The 22282-nt window shown below is 38.6% G+C and overlaps 1 protein-coding gene across 5 annotated transcripts in view; it reads right to left on the bottom strand.

Moving 5' to 3' along the window:
• The window catches only part of LOC134742680 (uncharacterized protein ZK1073.1), a 74101-nt gene that overhangs the window by 11750 nt on the left and 40069 nt on the right, over positions 1-22282 (bottom strand). For 3 of the 5 annotated variants that reach the window (XM_063675873.1, XM_063675871.1, XM_063675874.1), the window contains exons 2-7: positions 15426-15476; positions 11425-11488; positions 8815-8932; positions 5537-5685; positions 4693-4865; positions 2060-2217 (exon numbers count right to left, since the gene is read on the bottom strand). In XM_063675873.1, coding sequence (XP_063531943.1) covers positions 2092-2217; positions 4693-4865; positions 5537-5685; positions 8815-8932; positions 11425-11488; positions 15426-15476 — 681 coding nt within the window. In that variant the 3' untranslated portion in view covers positions 2060-2091. Of the gene's footprint in view, positions 1-2058; positions 2218-4692; positions 4866-5536; positions 5686-8814; positions 8933-11424; positions 11489-15425; positions 15477-22282 lie in introns of those variants that run through there. The other 2 variants (XM_063675875.1, XM_063675872.1) reach the window with 2 other exon arrangements.

Here is a 22282-nt window from a genome sequence, read left to right as displayed (position 1 = left end):
ACAAGAAAGAAAGCAAGAAAAGTCTGTTTTTCTTATAGCCAAGAGAGCCGATGAGCCAGGGAAAGGGGGGGGGGGAAGTTGATATGGCCGATGGATGGATGACAAGAAGGGGCATACATTTAAGTTACAGATCCTCCCTGCACCCTCTTGCTCATAGGGAAAACAAAAACATTGGGCGAAGCTCAGTTTTCGAGGAGTATTCTAGTAGAATGGCTGTAACATAGGGACAGACTGACGGACTTGACGAAACTATCAAGGTTCAGTTTTTGCTACCGGGAAGGGTATTTTTTATATACTTACGTAGGCCGAAACGGGGGTTCTCTGTTTCCAAAATGGTTATGTACAGCCATGAAACAAAGTATGTATATATTAAGTAGTCTTGTAAATGTTTTCGCCGTATTTTATCAAAGGCTGTTGTAGATCAATTCATCGATTTTGCATTTTTTATAAACGATAGCTATTTTAAAATATTTAGATCACTACGGTTTCACTCACTAGTATTTTTAGTCGCTTTTGGCGACATGTTTCGGACTCGTCGTTCGGGCAGTGCACGGAGTACAGCCGCCGCGAACTCCCGACGATTCCGACACATGTCGCCAAATGCGACTAAAAATACTAGTTAGTGAAACCGTAGATCTAAATATTTCGAAATATGTCTTACAATAGTTTAATTTCTGTGATTGCTATTTTTACTACAGGCCTCAGAGCATTCTAGAAAAGTGTCGGGTACGGTACGTGACGCTATATATTTTTCACAACCACCAATTCGAAAAAGGGGTTTGTCTTCCCTGCTAGGAGGGATCAAAATAACATTTTCCCCTCACTAGCTCGGAAAGCCGTCTTTTATCCTTTAAAACAAGCGGGGAAAAACGCATTTTATCCACTAGTGGGGAAAGTAATTTGACCTTGGATGGAGCGTGTTTAAGTAGCTTGACAGATAACAAAACGTAAAACTCTGATAATATTGGTTCGTTCGATATTAATTATCATTAAATAAATGGTTTGAGAATTTAATAAAAAATACCTGATTTAGCTTTATTTAATGATTTTAAGTCATAAACCTTAAAATTCCATAATAAACGTTTGTTTTTTAATAATTATGTTAAATAAAATTCTGAACGCACAAGTTAAGTCGATGCAATTTCAAAACGCATCATTGACATTTCATACGTCAGAAATTAAAAACTTCTCACGTAAAAGTACAGAATTTCCGAGTTTTTTGTTATAATATCGTAAAAAAATGAGTGATTCCAGTTGATGAAGATGATCTAACGCCTGTGGATGTTGCACTTTCCTCGCTATAGTGAGGGGAAAAGTTTTGTGTTACACACGGGTGCAAATGTATTACTTCTCGTGTGTTAAAACACTCGCGGGTAAAATACAACTTTGCACCCTTGTATAACAAATAACTATTTTCTGTTCTAGGACACTTTTGTTTTTGCATATTTTTAATCATCATAATTACCTCATAGGTGATGTGAAAATACAAGTCACAAGTTTAGAAAACTTACTTGATAAAGGCGCGCACATACTGCTTTATGTTGTGCGTGTTGAGGTTCCCGCGCAGACGCGAGCGGTACTCAAGTAACATTCGTTCGCGTTCGTCTCTGTCTGTTGTATAGTGCTGTTGCTGTCTCACTCTCACAAGTAAACTTACTTGATAAAGGCGCGCACATACTGCTTTATGTTGTGCGTGTTGAGGTTCCCGCGCAGACGCGAGCGGTACTCAAGTAACATTCGTTCGCGTTCGTCTCTGTCTGTTGTATAGTGCTGTTGCTGTCTCACTCTCACAAGTAAACTTACTTGATAAAGGCGCGCACATACTGCTTTATGTTGTGCGTGTTGAGGTTCCCGCGCAGACGCGAGCGGTACTCAAGTAACATTCGTTCGCGTTCGTCTCTGTCTGTTGTATAGTGCTGTTGCTGTCTCACTCTCACAAGTAAACTTACTTGATAAAGGCGCGCACATACTGCTTGATGTTGTGCGTGTTGAGGTTCCCGCGCAGACGCGAGCGGTACTCAAGTAACATTCGTTCGCGTTCGTCTCTGTCTGTTGTATAGTGCTGTTGCTGTCTCACTCTCACAAGTAAACTTACTTGATAAAGGCGCGCACATACTGCTTTATGTTGTGCGTGTTGAGGTTCCCGCGCAGACGCGAGCGGTACTCTAGTAACATTCGTTCGCGTTCGGTCGCTTCACAGGAGTCACACTGAATTTGCTGTAGGATGAAAACAGAGGTTTAACAACTGTTGAGTTTGTTTTAGGAAGAATATTTTTTTTGTTGACACCTTTCAGCCAAAAAAAGACGGTGTTTGATGTTACCATTATCTATATCGGCGGCCGGTCGTTTTTCCGCCAGATCTTGTAATTCCTAGGCATATCATTGTCTCGTTTTCTGAGTCGATGGAGCCCCGCTATGCGGGACTCCTATTTCTCGCCGATTTGTCCTTCGGGCATCTGTAGCAACCTATCTATTGGTTAAATTGGTTTAAAGTTACTAGGTACTGTCAAAATATTACACAGGAACTCTACGATCGGGCGGATTATCCGATCGGCCGCCGTCATATTTGAAAGTAAAATGATAAGAAAAAAGCAGGGTAGACACACTGTGCTAATCATTTGTTTCTGTCAGATGTCTGGCGTACAAATATGTGTCTGTAGGCGGAAAATCAGGATTATAATTTAAATAAAATAAAACAAAACTTGGAGTTAATACAATACAAACAACAAATTAATTGTATACATTCGAGTTTAGTACAATGAAAAAATTAAACACAACATATAATTTCAACTCACAAGCCGTAGCGCATAGCATATATATATACAGTCAATAGGTTATGAACTATGAAGTAAAAGTACAGCGGCCGTAGCGCGGTCGCATTTTTATTACCTGTCACCAGGCCTGTCCCGTTCTAACAAGTATATAAGTGCGAAAGTGACAGGCATAGTGACAGGCGATAAAAAATTAACCATGCTGCCACCGCAGGTAGCCGCAAAAACACTAACAAATTTTTTTTAGGGATATTTTTCGTACTATAATTCCTTGCACACGTCTTTAAAAAAATGTCATTACAAATTAAATGTACAAATTATGTTTTAGTTAAATGATTGTAGATTTAATTTGTAATGGCGTTTTTTTAAACTTATCAACAATATAAATATGCCACGGTAAAAAAAATGTTGACGTGGTCTTGAGCCACTGGGTAATTAAATATACGATGCAATTAATGATAAACAATCCATATTGTTAGTAAGTTAGTAGGTATCTAACTAATAGATAAAGCGAATAATAAAAAATCAGATAAATACATTGTTGTACTAAATCAAGCCAGGCAACTACGAGTAGGTAAAAGAAAAAAGTAGAAAGTCAGTAATAGTTATTTTCGATACAAGTGCGGAGAAGAGGAAATTCAAAACGAGTGGCGATAAATTAAAACACGACCACAGGAAGTGTTTTAAATTGACACGAGTTGCGAATTACCTATTTACGCACAAGGAGATTTTTTTTTGATTATTTGTATTCTGGTCTAATATTTATGTGCTTTATAAAAAGATCCAATATTGTATACCCTAGCCACAGATTAATAAATAGTTACTACGTAACAGATACATCATTCCCATACAAAAGCGAAAATACCTACTCTATAATAGCCTACAAAATCTTAATAATAATACCTGCTGCTCAGGACGAGAAGAAATGTACCATAAGCATGCGCATAAAGAGTCGAGACTGCCTTGCTCGCCGTGCGAGCCACGTGCCAACGCGTCATCGTAAGAATGCGCTAGGGTTGTACTGTTACTTACCTATGTTATTATTGTAATAAAACGAATGTTGCGAATCAACCATATTTTATATTAGTCAATCAAATATTTAAAAACAACACTTATAATACCCGACTCAAAAAACTCCTTAATTTACGATTTATCTACTTATGTTCAAAGAAATAAATAGTGACAAAATTCATAAAGATAGATTTAAAATACTACTCACCTTTCTTCGTCTCTCGGAAATGAAAAAACCGGCCAAGTGCGAGTCGGACTCGCCCACCGAGGGTTTCGTACTTTTTAGTATTTGTTGTTCCGCTATAACAACAAATACTAAAAAGAAATACATCATCTGTGAAAATTTCAACTGTCTAGCTATCACGGTTCATGAGATACAGCCTGGTGACAGACGGACAGCGGCAGCGGAGTCTTAGTAATAGTAGGGTGCCGTTTTTACCCTTTGGGTAAGGAACCCTAAAAAACGACAAATTTTCTTTTGTTTTTTGACTTTTACACCCATCTACTGCACAATAATTACGTGGTTTCGGCATTTCGAAGCGTAAGCGCGGGAAACGTGCGGTGCGAGCGCTCAGGTGGGCGTTCGGCGGCCCTCTGTCGATTATATCGTCGACGATACGCCGAGCGGTAGGCATATAGCGCGTGGCTTTGAGCGAGTGAAGGAGGCCTGCCCTAGCAGGGTATCATGTACCTACTTGACCAACATGTAAGACCAGAATATACAAATGAACATGATTACAATGGAACAAATGATATGATATGATATGAAAAATGCAGTCATGGTATTATTTCACTGTCTACAGGTCTATATTCCGCATTACATACAACATAAAGCCACCTTTACTATCCTATTTACCCTCCACCGCTTCCCATCATTAGTAGCGTTAGCAGAAAACAAGAAACTAAGTACCTTGTAGCCATAGTCAAACAGCTGACTCTGTAAACTCACGTGTCCAAACTTATGGTAAATGAGAAAGTCCTCCTCGGACTGGGAGATGTCCGTGCCTTTCCAGCGAGAAAACCTGGATCTGAAGGCGTCAGCGACTGAAGAGGTCGACGCCGTGCAGTTGACGAGAATGAGGCCTGGATAGATAAATAAATATTTAACCTTTTGTAGCCCTAAACAGCACAGAATAATTAATAGTATTATCATACAGAACGGCCATGCACCGCCCCGCCCCGATTCGAATTACCTCGCCCCGCGACAGCAGATTGACGACCTTCTGCCGACCGCTCAGTATTGTTTTTAAGCAACTTACTCACACAATGACGCATGACGCGTGTACAGACGTGCCGTTCACACATAGAAATGCAAGTGATTTTTGATGTATAGCGTGTCCGCCCTGTGACTATATAGGTAAGCAAAGCTAAGTCTTCATCCTAAGTCCCGAGCGTTGTTCCGGCTTTTTTCCGCGACTCATGAGAGCCCGATATCCGCTAAGCGAAGTTAGTTTCTGTTATAAATAAAATACGTTTTAAATGATTTGTAGATTGCAAAAAAACATAGGCTTGCTTGAAAGTAAGCACATATATTACTTATGCTCGTGCTGAGTAACGAAATATAAATTTTTAAATGTAAAATAGTTATACACAATTTTTTCCAAATATTCGCGGTTCCAGAGCGTATTCAAAATTTTCGTATTCGGCCAAAACCATTGTTCATTGCATCTCTAGTCGATAACCTCTTATCGAAAGTACCTAAAATCCGTAGAGAAAGTCCAGTCTCACGTAGGAAGGGGAACTGGGAACTGTACCTAAGAGCCGGCGGGGGTGCGCGAGGCCGCAGCGAGCGAGCACGTTGGCCCCCGCGCCTTCGCCAATGCCTACAGCGTAGCGGACGTGAAGGAAGTCCAGGACTGTGATCAGATCCTCGCCTAGCGTTTGGAGGGGAGGAAACTGGTAGCTGTGGAAGACATAGAAAACATTAATGATTTGAAAAACCGAATCAACTGGAAAATAAATCAAAATTAGAAGCAAAAAATCGCTCTGAGAATACAATTGTGGATTTACTCTTCCAAATCCTAAACTTGGTACTCAAGAAAGAAAATTGTATCCGAAAACTGTGTCTTCTTTCTTATTCATTCAACACAGTTTTCAATGAACAGCTAGCCTTGTATCTTTACTAATTTGCAATTGTAAGAACTAATTAACAAAATTAAACTTACTGTTGTGCGAGCAAGCTCTGTGAATGATGCCGTGTCGGTTTTCTCAACCATTGTCTCAGAGGCGATCTCCAGAAACTCCGAAAAGATTCAAGTAAGCCGCTCTAAATTCTGTATCCAACCTTGGATGACTCCGGGGCTAATTAGGTGTTCCAAACAGAGGGACAAACTACACCGGATATCGCGGCAATTTCCGAAAGACGAAACTAAAAAACTTGTATACACAAGATATCGCAACTTTTTTACTAATCTTCTAAGAAGGCTTAAAGCGGAACATGAGGCAAAAGAACTTACTGCCCATAAAAAGTCGCCTAAAAAACTATGGAAAACCATAAACAAAATTATACATCGGAACCCTACAAAATCTACTGCGCAAAATCTGACAAAGATTAAAAGTACTGAAAAAGAGTCCCTGAACGTATGTAACGAATACTTTGCTTCTGTCGGTCAGAACCTTGCCAACATAATCTTAACAGAAGAAAATGAAACACAAGAGTCTTTGGCAACCAAAGTTAAAGTAAATACATCAAGATTTAACTCAATTTTCATCTCCCCCACCGACAAAAGTGAGGTTCTCAGCCTGATCCAAAAATTGGACCCAAATAGTTCTCCAGGCCTTGACAACATTAACAATAAAATTTTGAAAGCCATTGCTTCGGTTATTGCTGAACCTCTTGCAGTGATTTTCAACAAAAGTATAGAAAGTGGCATATTTCCCACGGCTTGGAAAATATCGGCAATAGTACCGATTCACAAAGGTAATGCCAAAAATGAACCCTGCAACTATCGGCCTATATCACTACTGGGATGTTACTCAAAACTTCTAGAACGAATTGTAAATAAAAGAATAGTTACATACCTTGAATCCAATTGCCTTCTAGCGGATCGTCAGTTTGGTTTCAGAAAGGGAAAATCGACCGAAGATGCCGTTACTCTTCTCACAAAAATTGTCTCTTCACATTTGGACGGGGGCCGGGCCTGTGTCGGAGTCTTTTTGGACTTAGCAAAAGCCTTCGACACCGTTTCTGTCCCCGTCCTTTTGAGAAAATTAGAGGCGTATGGGTTTCGAGGGAATACACTAAGGTGGTTTACTAGTTACTTGACTGAAAGAAAGCAGTGTGTCCAAATTGGGGAACACTTTAGTGACCTGGGGGCGGTTTCTTTCGGCGTACCACAGGGCAGTATTTTAGGTCCTACACTTTTTCTATTGTATATCAATGACATTACACTTACTCCGCTACAGAATGCTGAGCTACTGTGTTACGCCGATGACACCGCTATCGTCTTTCACGGTTGCTCTTGGGAAAATGTCTATAGCCACGTCGAGCATGGTATGTCTCTACTGTCAAATTGGTTAAAGCAGAATCTGCTAACTTTAAATACAACCAAAACGAAATTCCTTTGTTTCCATAAGACAGCGGCTTCTTCACCTGGACTACAGATGAAACTTAAAGTCCACAGTCGTGGCTGCACTGTTTCTTCAGCCCAAACTTGTATGTGTGACCATATGTCAAGATCGAACAAAATAAAGTATCTCGGTATCGTGATAGACGAGAAACTAAACTTCAGGCTGCATGTGGAGGCGGTGGCGGGTAGGGTCCGAAAGCTGATGCACACTATGAAGATGCTAAGAGAATCGGCTGATTTACCCCTATTAAAAACTATTTATACCGCTCTTGGACAATCGATAATCAGATACTGCATCCTTGCATGGGGAGGTACAAACTCGACTAACCTTCTGAAATTAGAAAGAGCGCAAAGAGCGGTGTTGAAGGTAGCCTTGAAGAAATCAATTAGGTATCCTACGAAGGTCTTGTACAATGACGCTCAAGTACTCAGTGTTCGGAAGCTCTATCTTCTGAGGGTGGCTATGTCGGTACACAAAATGGTTCTCAATTCATCAGACTACAATAAGTTACTTAAAAATCGAATATTTAAAATTCCTACGACTGCCGCCAAAACCACATTTGCACATCGTTTTTCGGACTTTCTCCACCCCCGAATCTACAATCGTTTAGTTAATTTGTACAACTTTAAGGAATACTCGGTCTTGGAAACAAAAAAGCTATTAACGGTTAATTTGATGAACTTATCCTTTTTAGACACAGAAAACATTATTAGGATAATATCCTAACATAACACACCCATGCACACCTCTCACACACACACACACACACACACACACACACACACACACACACACACGCACACACAACGCATTGACACTCAATCAGAATTAGGCTTTAAGTATATGTTTCTCTTTTATGTTAGCTATAGTTGTATTATTTATTACTAAGCTTTACTAGTTTGAATTACCTTATTCTACTTTTAATTTTCTGTTCTACATGGTTGCTATAGCCGCTTATGTATATCTTTAAGTAAATCATATGATTTCCCTCACGGGACAGGCTTTGCCTAGTGTGGGGGTCAGTATAAACTGTAAATGCTCTAATGTTTCTGGAAATAAACTATTTGTATTTGTATTTGTTGAACCTGCAGCGGTATCATGGTCGCATTTTTATCACCTGTCATGCCATGCGTCACTTTCGCACTTACATATTTGTTAGAGCGTGACAGGCATGATAAAGAGCCGACCATCTTAGCCCTACTGGAGAGTTCCCGACTTTGAATTAAACTATATGAAGAAGTAAGTTTGAACTCACGAGTCAGGCAGATCGGGTGTTTTTTCTTCGTGTCCTGGTACGTCTCCATGTATGAAACAGGAGCATTCCACGACTTTCAACTCTAAGTATGAACCTAATGAACCTAAAAATGTTGAGATCAAGACTCGGACGTAAAGCGTGCCTCAACTCTGAACTCTACGAAGTTCAGGGGCACTACACGACTTTGAAGGTATAAGGTGAACTCACGAGTCGGGCAGGTCGGGCGAGTTCTCCTCGTGTCCCGGGACGTCGACGTGTATGAAACAGGAGCGTTCTTTTATCTCGGTCATGGCCGGCATGCCCACGAAGTCCACCATGGACGAGTCTGGAATGGTGCCAAAGGAAAATTGTTATAATAATTTTAATCTGAACACGGTGGCTAAAAAATAAGTGCATTCCCGCGTTGCCAGGGAGGTTTTAGGATTATACTGAGCAACATTTACTATGGGACCAACCCCGAAATCGCATTTTGTAGCCATCCTGTATACGTCCTACTGCTGGGTACAGGCTTCCTCTGTTAAAATAGTACATTTCGATGCTAGTGCGGAAAGTATGTCATTACTTCACGAGTACCGAGATATCTTACCTCTTCATCATTATAAGTATAATAACACGTTCAATAACGCATTCCGCGCGCGCGCGCTCTGCGAGTGGACGTGTGGTGTAGTTTTGCTCTCTTTATATAGTTACGATATAAACAATTACAATGGTGCAGTGCAAGAAGTGCAAACTTTTTGTGTCGGTGTCTAAGGAGGTTACTGTTAAGTGCAAAGCGGAGTCCTGTGATGCTATTCTTCACAAAAAGTGTGCGAAGAAGGAGATGTGTGAGGACTGTTTTCTAAAAGAATCTGGCAGCCCAGCTGGATCAAAGCAGGATGGGGCCAGCAAGGCCAGGATAAACATCAAATCGGGTGAATCTACATTAGAATCCGTGCTCAATGAATTGAATGGCAAGCTGGACGTTGTACATAATATAGAAAAAAAGCTGGATGAATTAAAAGATAATGTGGATTTTTATTCAGCTCAGTATCAGCAATTGATGGAATTTAAAGAAAAGGCAGAGAAAAAAATGAAAGCGCTGGAACAGAAAAATATTTTCCTGGAAAAGTGCAATAAGGCGCTGGAAGAAAGAATTATGGACTTAGAGCAGGAGAAGAAAGAAAAAAACGTGGAAATAGTGGGGGTGGAGAAGAAGCAGGGAGAAAATACAACGGAAATAGCAAAGGAAATAGCCAAAAAACTCAATTTAGATCCCCAGGACATAAAATGCGCAATGAGGGTCGGACGAGAAAAGGCGGGCGACGCTAAGCCGCAGCCGATTGTGGTCAGGCTCAAGTGTAGGAACTCGCGTAACAACTGGCTCCTGGCTAGAAAGAACCGGGTCACTAACAACACTGTTTATGGTAACGGAAGCGATAAGCCTGTCTACATTGTTTTTATAAATATACGATACACAAATAATCGTAAATAACGATATTTAGGTAATAATAGTACAATGTTTTAATATTTACAATTTTTTCTGTCTTATAGAACATGCATTTGAAAAAAAAACTTTCATTGAAGTGGGTTCAATAATTATAACAAAATCTATTCTAGTCGAATAAAAGCTAGAAAAACACCTCTTCATAATGTCAATGTCAATGATGTCAGTGTCACAGAATTAATAATATAAAAGTTTCTAATTCCATTCCTTACTTGTTGCTTTTCTTATTTTTTCGCAACTGTATTAAAAAACGTCGTTCGATACACGTGCGGAAATGTCATTCTTCACTCGTCCCGAGTCTTGCCACTTGCCTACGGCTCGTGGCAAGATATCTCGGTACTCGTGAAGTAATGACATACTTTCCGCACTAGCATCGAAATGTACTATTAATTAAGACTAAAAAATCCAATCAGCACAAGAAATTTTGTGACAAGAAACATTGACCCCCCTGTTCCTATATCTATTGGACGCGCGTACCTAATTATATTTGTTGTCCCACCCATGATGCCGGTGGTCAATGACATTGTGCGAGCGAGCGAGCATTTCATTATACTCGTGCGACAGAGATAGGAACAGGTGGGTTAATGTATGAAATTTCTCGTGCCCAGCGTCCTTACTCTACTCGAGAGGGCCGTAACCCTCACGCAGATTTTTTCGCGTAGGTATACGTACCTATATGTAAGTTTTTATCTAAGGCCAGTTGGGGTAAGAAAAACAGCGGGGGGACAAGAAAAACACTTGATTCTCTTACCCCGACCCCGAACAAAATAATACCCCACCTGTTTTTCTTACCCCACCTGACCTTATATGTGGTATTTTCTATAAAAAGGGACCTTATTGTCGATGGCGATTACGCCATTATAAACGATGCTCCGATATAAATACAATGCCGCGCGGCGCTGTGCGGCCTAAGTGCCATCGACAATAAGGCCCCTTTTCATAGAAAATGCCCCATATTTTTCATATCTCATGCTCTAAAAGGGCCTCATTGTTTATATATCTATGTACGTATGAAGCTTGTGGAAAGCTATACGTTTCGACCCAAGGGAACTTTACTTTCCAAGTACCTACTTACTAATATATTTTTAAATTTATTTACGATTATTATATTTTTCAATTTATTTACGATTAACAAAGAAAAGGGTTCAAATGGGCTTGTCATTATAATTTCCAATTTGATATTTTACTCCCGATTCATTATGCACAAGGAGCATAAGGACCCTTTTCTGATGGAAAGGTCTTTATGAAGCATAAGGACCCTTCTCTGTGGAAAGCCACATTTGGTTAGATTTATGTAACTTTTGGTAGTAGCCACCAAAGTTGTGAGTACTTACGGTTTGTTCCAAGATCGTGAACTGTGAGAAACACACATCGCTTGTCCTGCTGGCTCAAGTCACCCTGAAAACATAATTAAATACAATCATATTAGCAGTAAATAAATAAATAAAATAAATAAAAATAAAAATACGTTTATTACCAGACACAATTAAAAATGGTACAGCGATGGGAAAAAAAACACAGAAACAGAAACATTATGGTGTAGGTAACTTAAACTATTGATTTTTAGTGTTTGGTAATAGGATATCAGTCTCAACATATGCTAGGTCAGCTGGTGACGCCCAGCGTTGATTTTCACTGTTCCCTCTGCCAAGCATTATCCTAGTATTACAATTTAATTAGTTGGAAAATTATGGTGCAGTAGTAATAAATAAGATGTTACTAACTACCAAATATTAATTTTATTTAGGTCAATTTGACCGGCATATAACATGTTTAACATTTAAAACCTTCGCGCTTTGGACACAAATATTAAATCACACTTACATAATGGGGTCTATCGCGAATATATGTGACATTTTCAACCAAAAGGTACCACATTGTCGCTTGTCAATAAGGTTGATTTCAAATTGAAGCTGTATGGAAATAGCGCCTTATTGACAACCGAAAATAAGTACCCTTTTGATTGAAAATGGCACACAGGTATGTCTTTTTAACTAATAGTACCTAAAATATTATGTTGTTTTTCAACTATTAGCCAATTTTAGCCTGATGTAAGCCTAACCTACAATGGAATTAAATTGTTTCATAACAAGAAATTATGATTTAGGTGTATATACATTTTTGTTGGCGAAAAGTGTGCTAGCATACCATACCTTTTTTTTTTATGAAATAGGAGGCAAACGAGCAGACGGATCACCTGATGGTAAGCGATTACCGCCGCCCATGGACACCCGCAACACCAGAGGGGTTGTAAGTGCGTTGCCGGCCTTTAAGATGGCCTACCTACAATTTAACGTACATGCCTATATTTTAAAGTTTAAACGTACCTGGGAATGTCTCGGAATGATACCCTGTTTTGCAGCATGTGGAAATTTCAATATAATATTATGTATTTTATAATTGGAGCTCTGCGAGGTAGCAGTTTTGCGCGAATACATTTCAATTGGTAAAATTTTCGTCACATCTACAATAATAGGAATATTACGCTAAACTGCGTAGGTGGCGCCACGCGCCACTACCACAATCTGAGAGTCTATCGTGAAACAAGAAAATATCTTTATCTAACATCTCTGTCACTCTTGCGTATTCGAGCGATAAAGAGGCAGATAGCGAAATTTCGGATTCGCGTTTCCCGGTAGGTCCTCTCTACAAACAAACCGCCTTGATGCATCAATTTCATATTTTATTATCTCTGTCTATCTATCTGAAACTGGTCAAAAGCCTGTTAAAGGTACAGTATGTATAAGTTACTCTATGGTTTACTATAAAGGCTAGTGCTGCACTCTGCTGGCAGAACATTGCAGTATTTGTAGTAATATTCTCTTTTTTTTTATACCACGTCGGTGGCAATCAAGCATACGGCCCGCCTGATGGTAAGCAGTTACCGTAGCCTATGGACGCCTGCAACACCGGAGATATTACACGCGCGTTGCCGACTCTAACACTCCTATTTCCTATTCGTGAGAGATAGAATTTGCTATTAACTTTTTTGCAGGCGTCTGAAATTTCTTGTTATAGGAAGTGGGAGCACGTTACGCGTTAATTAAACCGCTTTTTCTTATTTGGTCATCCATATTTTTAATTTTAAGCCCGGTCCATTATTTGACGGACTATGGGTGATTGTGTGGGTACAAAAATGATGATTGTGAATTCTTACACCTTTAGAGGCTTGTTCAGATATTTGTGATCACCTTCGCCGCTTACATATATCTGATGGCTACTATAAATAGCCTTGGACGTAGACTAAGTACTAAACTTCCTAACTAAATTGCATGAAATACAAAGTCTGAATTGATCGAGTATTAATATAGAACGGCAATAACTGAAAATTATGGAGTGCGGAATTATTATTTATGGCTCTTTCATCGACGTTCTCTGGATGCAACCGTTTTCAACGAGGTGCATGCGTCTGAACCACAGAAACAAATATACCATCAAATGCATCTAGTTCGCGTGTCCGAACCCCGACCAAGCGTCGAGGTTGACCGTCGCTCTTTACAGTCCACGCCGCCGGTTGTTGCAGCCGGACGTCCGTGAAAACTCAAAAAATGCGTTGCGTGATAATTAACTGCAACAGCCCAAAAGTTGCGAGCACCCATAGGCAAGAACATATTTCCTATCACAGATAAGTAATTTTAAAATTATATTATGCGTAACTTTTGTATGAAAAAGTCGGCACGCTTGGTTTCAATACAAATCGTGGTATTTGCGTCATCTAGCGTATATATTAAATCTGTGGTTACCACTGATACGTGACGTGAGAGACGATAGAAGAGATACCGTATCCGTATCGTGTCTCACGTATTGCGGTGCCCCTCTTGTCAGTTACTAAATTCAGGAAGGTGTAAAGCAAGCAAAAAAGAGCCCGATTGAGATTTAACATTTTGCTACCGTTTTGATCTTATTTTGATACAAACTTGAAGATCGCTCAGGCTGATTGGTGAATGCGAAATGAAGAACGCCAAGACTATCATCAAGGTGGTATCAAAACCATAACAAATTGTTAGAATCGACTTCAAAGTGTGTCTGGAAGCACCATCCGTAATAAACGTCATTTATTGACATGTTATACTAGACTTATGTTGACCGGGATATAGACCGTGATTACCTTTTGTATTATTTGTGAGCTCCCGATATTTCGACGCAGTTACATGCATCATGTTCACGGGTGACTGAAGATAGCGGGTGGGTGTCAAAGTTGTGTAGACAGCTGCGCTCTGTCTACCCTCATTCTTGCGCGTCGGCTGCGTTCACTTTCAACGTTACCAACGGTCGCATTCACACTTGTTGGTCCGGTCGCGTTCACACTCGTTGGTCTGTCCAAACACACTACACTCACGGTGTCACTACGCGTGTTTTATTCGGATATAGAGTCACCCGTGAACATGATGCATGTAACTGCGTCGAAATATCGGGAGCTCACAAATAATACAAAGGTAATCACGGTCTATATCCCGGTCAATATAAGTCTAGTGAAACTAACCGTGAATCATTCAAAACTCTAATTGACATGTTATAACTTTAACACTATGGATCATGGAGACTGTATAAAGGAGCCAAATCTCTATGTATAAAAAGTGTCCATCAAAAAACAGTAATTAGGCGGCGCCACCATACACCGAAATACTACCAAAGACAACCTACGTAATTTGGTCGGGTTATTTGTTGCCTTATATGGTTCATGTTATACTCATGTCCCAGAGCCTAACTAACAGGTAGGCTCTGAGACTAAAGAGTATTGTAATATATAGGAGACTCTATGACATGAACCATAGAGGTATAATAATGTAGAGATGAAATGGGGGAGGGGCAGCAAATAATCCGACCAAATTACGTAGGTTGTTTCTGGTATGTTGTCAGGAATGTTAAAACGTGTTTTTAATTTTGTCGCATTGCGTATGTTCTGTCGCTCACGGTCGCACGGGTGCACATCTATATAAAATACTAGGTGTATGGTCTAGGTACTTCAGTGTATGGTGGCGCCGCCTATTTACTGTTTTTTACGGTCACTTTTTGATACATGAAGATACATTTCCTTACCTTTACCTTCCATATTTAACACAATACGACTAATCACGTCGGTCAAGTGAAAAGTACAGATGTAGTGCATAATTATTTTCCATCGTATTTTCACGGAAACGTACGAACGTGTCTTGCTTTTTCAGTCAGTCTCGGTACAAAAAGTATTGAGGTTGACTGAAGTAGCATGACAACTACCATAGAGTAGAGTTATATCTATCTTTGCAACTACGAACGTTTCCGAGAAAATACGATGGAAAATAATTATGCACTACGTAGTAATTTATAGATAATCATTATTTATTTTTCAACTTACCTGAACGTGAACATGTATATCTCCACTCCTGTCCGTACTGACGACATATTTCTGAAACAAAAGAGATCGTATTTAAAAATATGTTTTATATAAAACATTGTGACACAAACAAAAAGGAGTGTACAGGTTTTTAAAGGGTCGGCAACGCGCGTGTAATATCTCTGGTGTTGCAGGCGTTCATAGGCTACGGTAACTGCTTACCATCAGGCGGGCCGTATGCTTGATTGCCACCGACGTGGTATAAAAAAAAAAAAAAAAAAAAATCTACTAATTTAGACGCAATTTCAACACCTTGACATTTTCAGGAAAGCGGATTAAAAAGACAGCCAACAGGCTGATACTAAGAAAGAAAAATTACTTGCAAGTACTTTCGTATTTACAATATTACTATGGACAGAGATTACCTAATACCCATGTTCGCGGTGCGATCGTAAGCCGATATCGCCAGTATTGTTATCATACCCATAGGTGCTAACAGGATTACGGACGAATATAGGACGTGCGGTCAGAGGCGTAGCTAGAGGAAATAACGCCCGGGGCAGGCACCAAATTTGCGTCCCCCCCCCCCCCCCCCCAACGTTAGCCTGTAGACCCCCGTTCGACGCGGCGGGAACAATCAATGTTTTTGAAAATAATTTTATATTTTTCGCCCGTTTTGGCGCCCCCCTTGGACGGCGCCCGGGGCACGTGCCGGCGTACGTTGGATTGTAATGAATCTTTGCACATACAATGACATGAGGTATATCTAGTCCTGTAATTAGTTTTAGTATATACCTACTTAGCTCCAATGTATAAAACAAACGAAATAGAGATATTCTAGGAAACCAGAGTTTAAGGGCCCTAAAGATATATTCAGTTTCAGTCTAGGCCACAATATGCGAAATTAGAAAAACAAAATGTAAACAACAACGCTCGGGAATTTCGATGAAGCTCGGCCTTCACCTCGCGCCAATTGATCTAACAATCAGCATGAATGACTGATACGTAAACGAGATGTACAATTTGTACTAGCAACGCACCTATTGTGGACCTTATGTCTTCTCAATAAGGCATACAAATACTCAGTTAACAGTGAGTACTAGTACAGTTGCCATCAGATATATCGGAGCTGCCTAGGTGCTTAAACATCTTCATTCACTCTAATGCCTTGCAAATGAGGGCTAACGTTTTTGTGCTTACCAGTTGGCGCCACTGTGGATGTAGGTCCAGAAAAACAGATCTTAAAATTCTTCTATGTTTATTTTTATAAAATCAATACGTTCTAATATACAAAGGTATTTTAACGTCTAAATGTGCCATTTTTAGGGTTCCGTAACCAAAGGGCAAAAACGGGACCCTATTACTAAGACTCCGCTGTCCGTCTGTCTGTCCGTCTGTCCGTCTGTCTGTCTGTCACCAGGCTGTATCTCATGAACCGTGATAGCTAGACAGTTGAAATTTTCACAAATGATGTATTTCTGTTGCCGCTATAACAACAAATACTAAAAAGTACGGAACCCTCGGTGGGCGAGTCCGACTCGCACCTGGCCGGTTTATTCAACCTGTTTAATTTTGCATATATTTTAGTTGGCACTTTTTTTAAACTACGAACATTTATTGAGCTATATCTATTGTTTACCATGATTAATCAGAGATGGACAAAGATTTACCACAATTATGAATAAGGAGTGAAAATTCCCGATAAAAAAGCTTGAAACCCAAAAAACTTCTATGCATTTGACATTTTGAAAGACATCCTAAGCCACTAGCGCTCCTAGCGGCGAAATTAAACGCGGTAGCCCTCATAGAGACGTGTCCAGATATTTGTGAGCACCTTGTATCCTCCGATATCTGATGGCAACTGTACGCCCAACGCCCACTCTACGTCTATTCTGAACGGAGATGCACTATTACTGTAGGTAGGAGCCATTAAATGTTGTGAGGGGGTCTGGGAGGTTACTAAATAAGACGGTTAAAATCATTGGGCTAAATTTAGCATTGCAACTGCGATACAGGTATGTAGAATACAAGCGGGTCACAGATTTCAAAACAAAAGTATTGCAAGTGACAACTAGTTAAAAGCTTGGTGCATAGGTACGAGTACAACTAATGATTTTATCACTGATAACAGTGGAAACAGAAAATCAGCCCTCAACTTCGGACAAAGATTTCCGATGGGATGGATATTTTTATATCAAAGGAAAAATAGAAAAATCACTTCGGGCAAGACTCGAAATTGCGACCTTTCGGAATACCGATACATTCGCTCTTAACCAACTGAGCTATCGATGTTTACCAGAAGCGTGCGAATCTCAGCACCGGAATCCATCAGCAAACGGCCTAATGACAATAAATAAGAATAAAGAATAATATAACAATATTTAGTTATTTTTTAGTCAATGGGCCAAAAATATACAACAAAATTCCTAATGACATTAAATTTACAGAAAGCGATTCAATATTTAATAAAAAACTTAAATGTCTACTCCAATTGACCAAGCATTTACTCTATTGATGATTTTATGAAATAGATTATTTAAAATATTATTGTATTCACAACTATTGCACGATGATTATTTAAGAAATTGAAAACTTTTACCAATGTATTTTATCAATAATATTTAATTGTATATAACTGTCGTATTTCAAATGTACCTGTATGACCTGTAAAATTCTTTTTACCAATAAATAAACTGAACTGAACTGAACTGAATGATAAAACATGCGAATATTTGGTCCATTTTTCGATACCAAGAGGCGCTTACCCACACCAACCCAAAGAGGTGACTTGTAAAAAGTAAAAACTTGTAGATTTTATTTTATGTAGTTCGACGAGACCCTATACATCTCTTAGTAATTGTAATACCATAATACGTTAGTTAGAATTGGTAGTAGCAGTTAGTTGACTTAGTTGTATTTTATAATTGTTGATGTATTATTATAATTTTTTTGCTTGTATGTAAATTCAATGTTGACTTGTAAAAGTGCTTATTTACTGAATAAATGTTGAAGTTGAAGTCACGAGAGACGTAGGTATTACTAGTTCGTACAATTGTTAGTAATAGAGCATTAGAGCATCATATGTTAGCATATTGTGTCACCTAGTCTCACGCTCGCAGCAAAATCGAATTTTGTACTGTTTTTAAGCAGCGAAGCATTGTTCGAGCTGCTAAGGTGAAAACGAATTTTCCGTACCTAAGAGAAATTGTTACAATTTACAATGTGCTTTTAGCAAACGGTCCAAGTTCAATCGGCGATGTTTACCGTCCACAGAAATAGCTCCAGTCCTACTTATTTATATGAACCACCGACATAGTTAACTGCCCGTTCAAATTTAAGTCTTACTGCAAGGAGATAAAGTCTAAGTCTACCATCTGGCCAAGTTCTAATTTCCATCAGCACTAATGGCTTCGGGATAATGGTTTTAGAAAATCCCAATTAGTAAACAGACAGAAGTTTGGTCAGTGGAGATGGACAATGTGTGCAAAATTATCTATACGCGCTTATTATCCCATTAAAAAATAAGGGCTTCTTTTAATTAAGTAAGTACCTACCTAACATTAAAACCTACAGTCAATAAAATTGATTTCTATATTTCTATACTATTTTCTTCGTATTAGCAACTTAAAAATATTGTCATAGTGACAATCAATATGAACTCTAGTGAGCTGTACCGGCTGTACGGCTACTACTAGTTTCACGTGTGCGTAACTTACTTTCTATGCATCTCGCTCGTACTCGCATATTAGTGCGAGCGAGATGTAGGTATAGAAAGTAAATTACGCAGACGTTAGCGGATATGTTAGATGTAGGCGAACAACACGCGAACGCGAAGCGAAGCGATGCGGCGCGGGGTGAATCAATCCTTTGATACCTATAGAAGTGTCCGATATCGTGGTGGGAGAGTGGGAACATTAATTGTATGTTAAAAATACGCAAATAAGTATAACGGGTTAGCACTGACTGAATGTTATCTTTTCGCGGATTAGTAAAGTAATATTTTGGTATTAATTAGTATTAAAATCATTAGAGTAATTAACGGTTTTAAAATACAAAAAGAAAATTCTAGTTTCAGTAGCATATGGATGTGTTACTGAGGCTCGTACATTAAATATGAATTAAAGGTACATTTTTATATTGGGTAAGATAGCAGAACAAAGTTATTTGAGGACATACTAAATAATTTTGTTATAAGCCGCTAGTGACAGGTGAAGCAGTTCACTAGTGACAAAGATAGATATAACTCCGTAATAGATGGATACAGTCTAAGGAAAAAATGTGCCTCGAAAATCAAGAAAATTTTATTCTCGTTCAGAGGGCGCTACTAGCTTTGGCCTAATGTCGTATAGATGGCGTTGACGGTTTCGTTTGTTATTTAACAATTTTAACGCATATCAGTGAAAGAACATGGGTCAAAATCATAAAAATAATTCATGCAAATAAAAAAAAACATTTATCCATATTTAAATACATTTTATCGTATTTTTATAAATCTTCATTTTTAGTTTTAAAGTGTGTCGACAGATGGCAGTGAATTTACTGGGGTTACAAAATTTACTATGACAGTACCGCTCTAGTATAAGTTACTCTATGCTAGTGACAATTGAGCTTTTCTATAACTGGGTAAATAAGGGTATAGCTATAAAGTCATATTTAATAGACGATTGTTTCAGTATTCCATACATTAAAAATATATTCAGATGAGTTTCTGGGCGTTTCTTCTCGTATGAAATTACCCAGGTAGCATTTATACGTCATTATGACGTCAGGGACGTCTATGGCGTCATAATGACGTCATTGTTACGTCATTATAACGTCGCTGACGTCACTATGCTACTTGGGTAGGTTATGAAACGCTGGTTAAGTAAATATTACATAGTGCTGAGGAATTCCTATTAAAAATAAAAATAAAATAATATTGGTATTATTTAGTCTGGGGTCTAGATAAGTAGGGGTTTAAGGAAGGATTGCTAAAGACGCCGGTTCAAATCCGGCCTTCACCACTGGAGGGCTTCGTCACTTTTTCTTTAATATATGACATCTATTACAGTTTACAATTTTTCTTAATTTTAGAAACAATTCGGTCAAGTTATATTAGAGAAGTTTAAGAGTAAAATAGGTTTAGGTATAATATCTTTGATTATATACCCAAAGTGGGTATATACTCAAAGTATAATATACAATTTAAGTTTGATATACAGATAAGATCATTATTGGTAAAATAAAATACATTTTACAAGTCATTCCAATTCGCATTTGATGCGCATTTATATAACTAAGCTCTTTGCCGTTTGAGACCAAGGATTCGCAGTATTATACGTAACATTCCAATTGATGTAACGTAAAAGGAACACGTCAGATGTCAGCACAGTGAGAAATAGAAAAGGACCCACGGGAAATCAGGGACAGCTTCATACAATCAAACCTACTGTACTATACGTGTTTGACGTGTGTTACTTGTGATGTAACATTTAAAACCTTCGCGCTTTGAACACATATTAAATCACATTTTATGATCGGATCTGCTAACTGACGTCCTAGCAAACGTGACGTCGGTAAATAAAGGTAACAAAATAAATTCGCGATAGACCCGATTATAAATGTGATTTTAATATGTTACTTGTGTATTATATTGTGTTTCAACTCTATTGCAATTGAACAAAGTAAAGGATTGTGTAGATATTTATAAAGTATTATAGGTAAGGTATAGTATTCTGTATTACTTCTTCTCACTGCACCCACCTTGACATTTTTCTGTTTGGCCCTATGGTTGACTGGTAGAGAATGCCATGAGGCATTAAGTCCGCCTTTTGTACTTTTTCTTTGATGTGCAATAAAGTTTAAAAAGAAAGAAATAAATAAATATAGGCAAGGCGACGAAGATAGAATTATATTGCGTTTTGTTCTTCCCACGCCCAATTTTCAATTTGACACAAATATGACACGCTCTTATGGCTCTACAAATAAAAACGTGTCAGATATTTTTGCGGCCTTCGTTGTGTACCATATTTTTGCAGGTGACTGTACAAGGAGTCCGATTCAGATGTAACAACCTATTACGGTTTTGATTTTATTTTGATACGACCTTGAAGATCACTCACGTAATTACCATGTTTAAGCAAATAAATATTTCATTCATTTCATTCATTCACGCTGGTTGGTGCAGGCAAAATGAAGTGAAAGTCGTGCGTGAGATGCGTGCCTGGGTCAAGGTCATATCAAAACCAATAGGGTATTCCACAAATTTTTATGAATAGTATCAGTCGATCAGGTTTGTTTTGAGGATCAAATGTCTGTATGGGACACACTGTCTTAAAGCAATACAAAAGTCACAATTGATGGTCAAAGTCTGGCACCCGCACTTTACTGACGAAACGCGTCCAAGAAATTGACATTACATCGTGACGTCAGCATGTAACGTCGATATTGCTTAATAGCCGTGGAAAACAAGGAAATTGCGATTTTGTCGGTGAAATATTGCGTTTCTGTATATTGTTGCTTTACAATATATTTTTTAATAAAATGCAAGGAATCGAATGGTACCATTATTTTTTCCTATTGGAAGTTATTTTTTTTTAAAACTGAAGTCTTGTATTTATGTATTATTCCCATATATTTTTTAAGTTTCCAATTTATTGTAATAAATTGCTCATTTTCTATCTAATTATCTAGATTTAGCTATAAAATTCAATATGTCCCATACAGACATTTGATCCTCAAAACAAACCTGATCGACTGACACCATTCATAAAAAAAATAGAATACCCTATTGTCTTAATTAAATATTAGTGGTGGTAATTGCTATAACTGTTTCAAATTTTAGATATCTATGTCAAACGGTCTCTGAGAAAAACGCATTTAACTGATTTGCAAGACCG

The sequence above is a fragment of the Cydia strobilella genome, chromosome 7, assembly GCF_947568885.1.
Source record: "Cydia strobilella chromosome 7, ilCydStro3.1, whole genome shotgun sequence".
NCBI classification, from domain to species: domain Eukaryota; kingdom Metazoa; phylum Arthropoda; class Insecta; order Lepidoptera; family Tortricidae; genus Cydia; species Cydia strobilella.
This window is presented reverse-complemented; position numbering and strand designations above follow the sequence as displayed.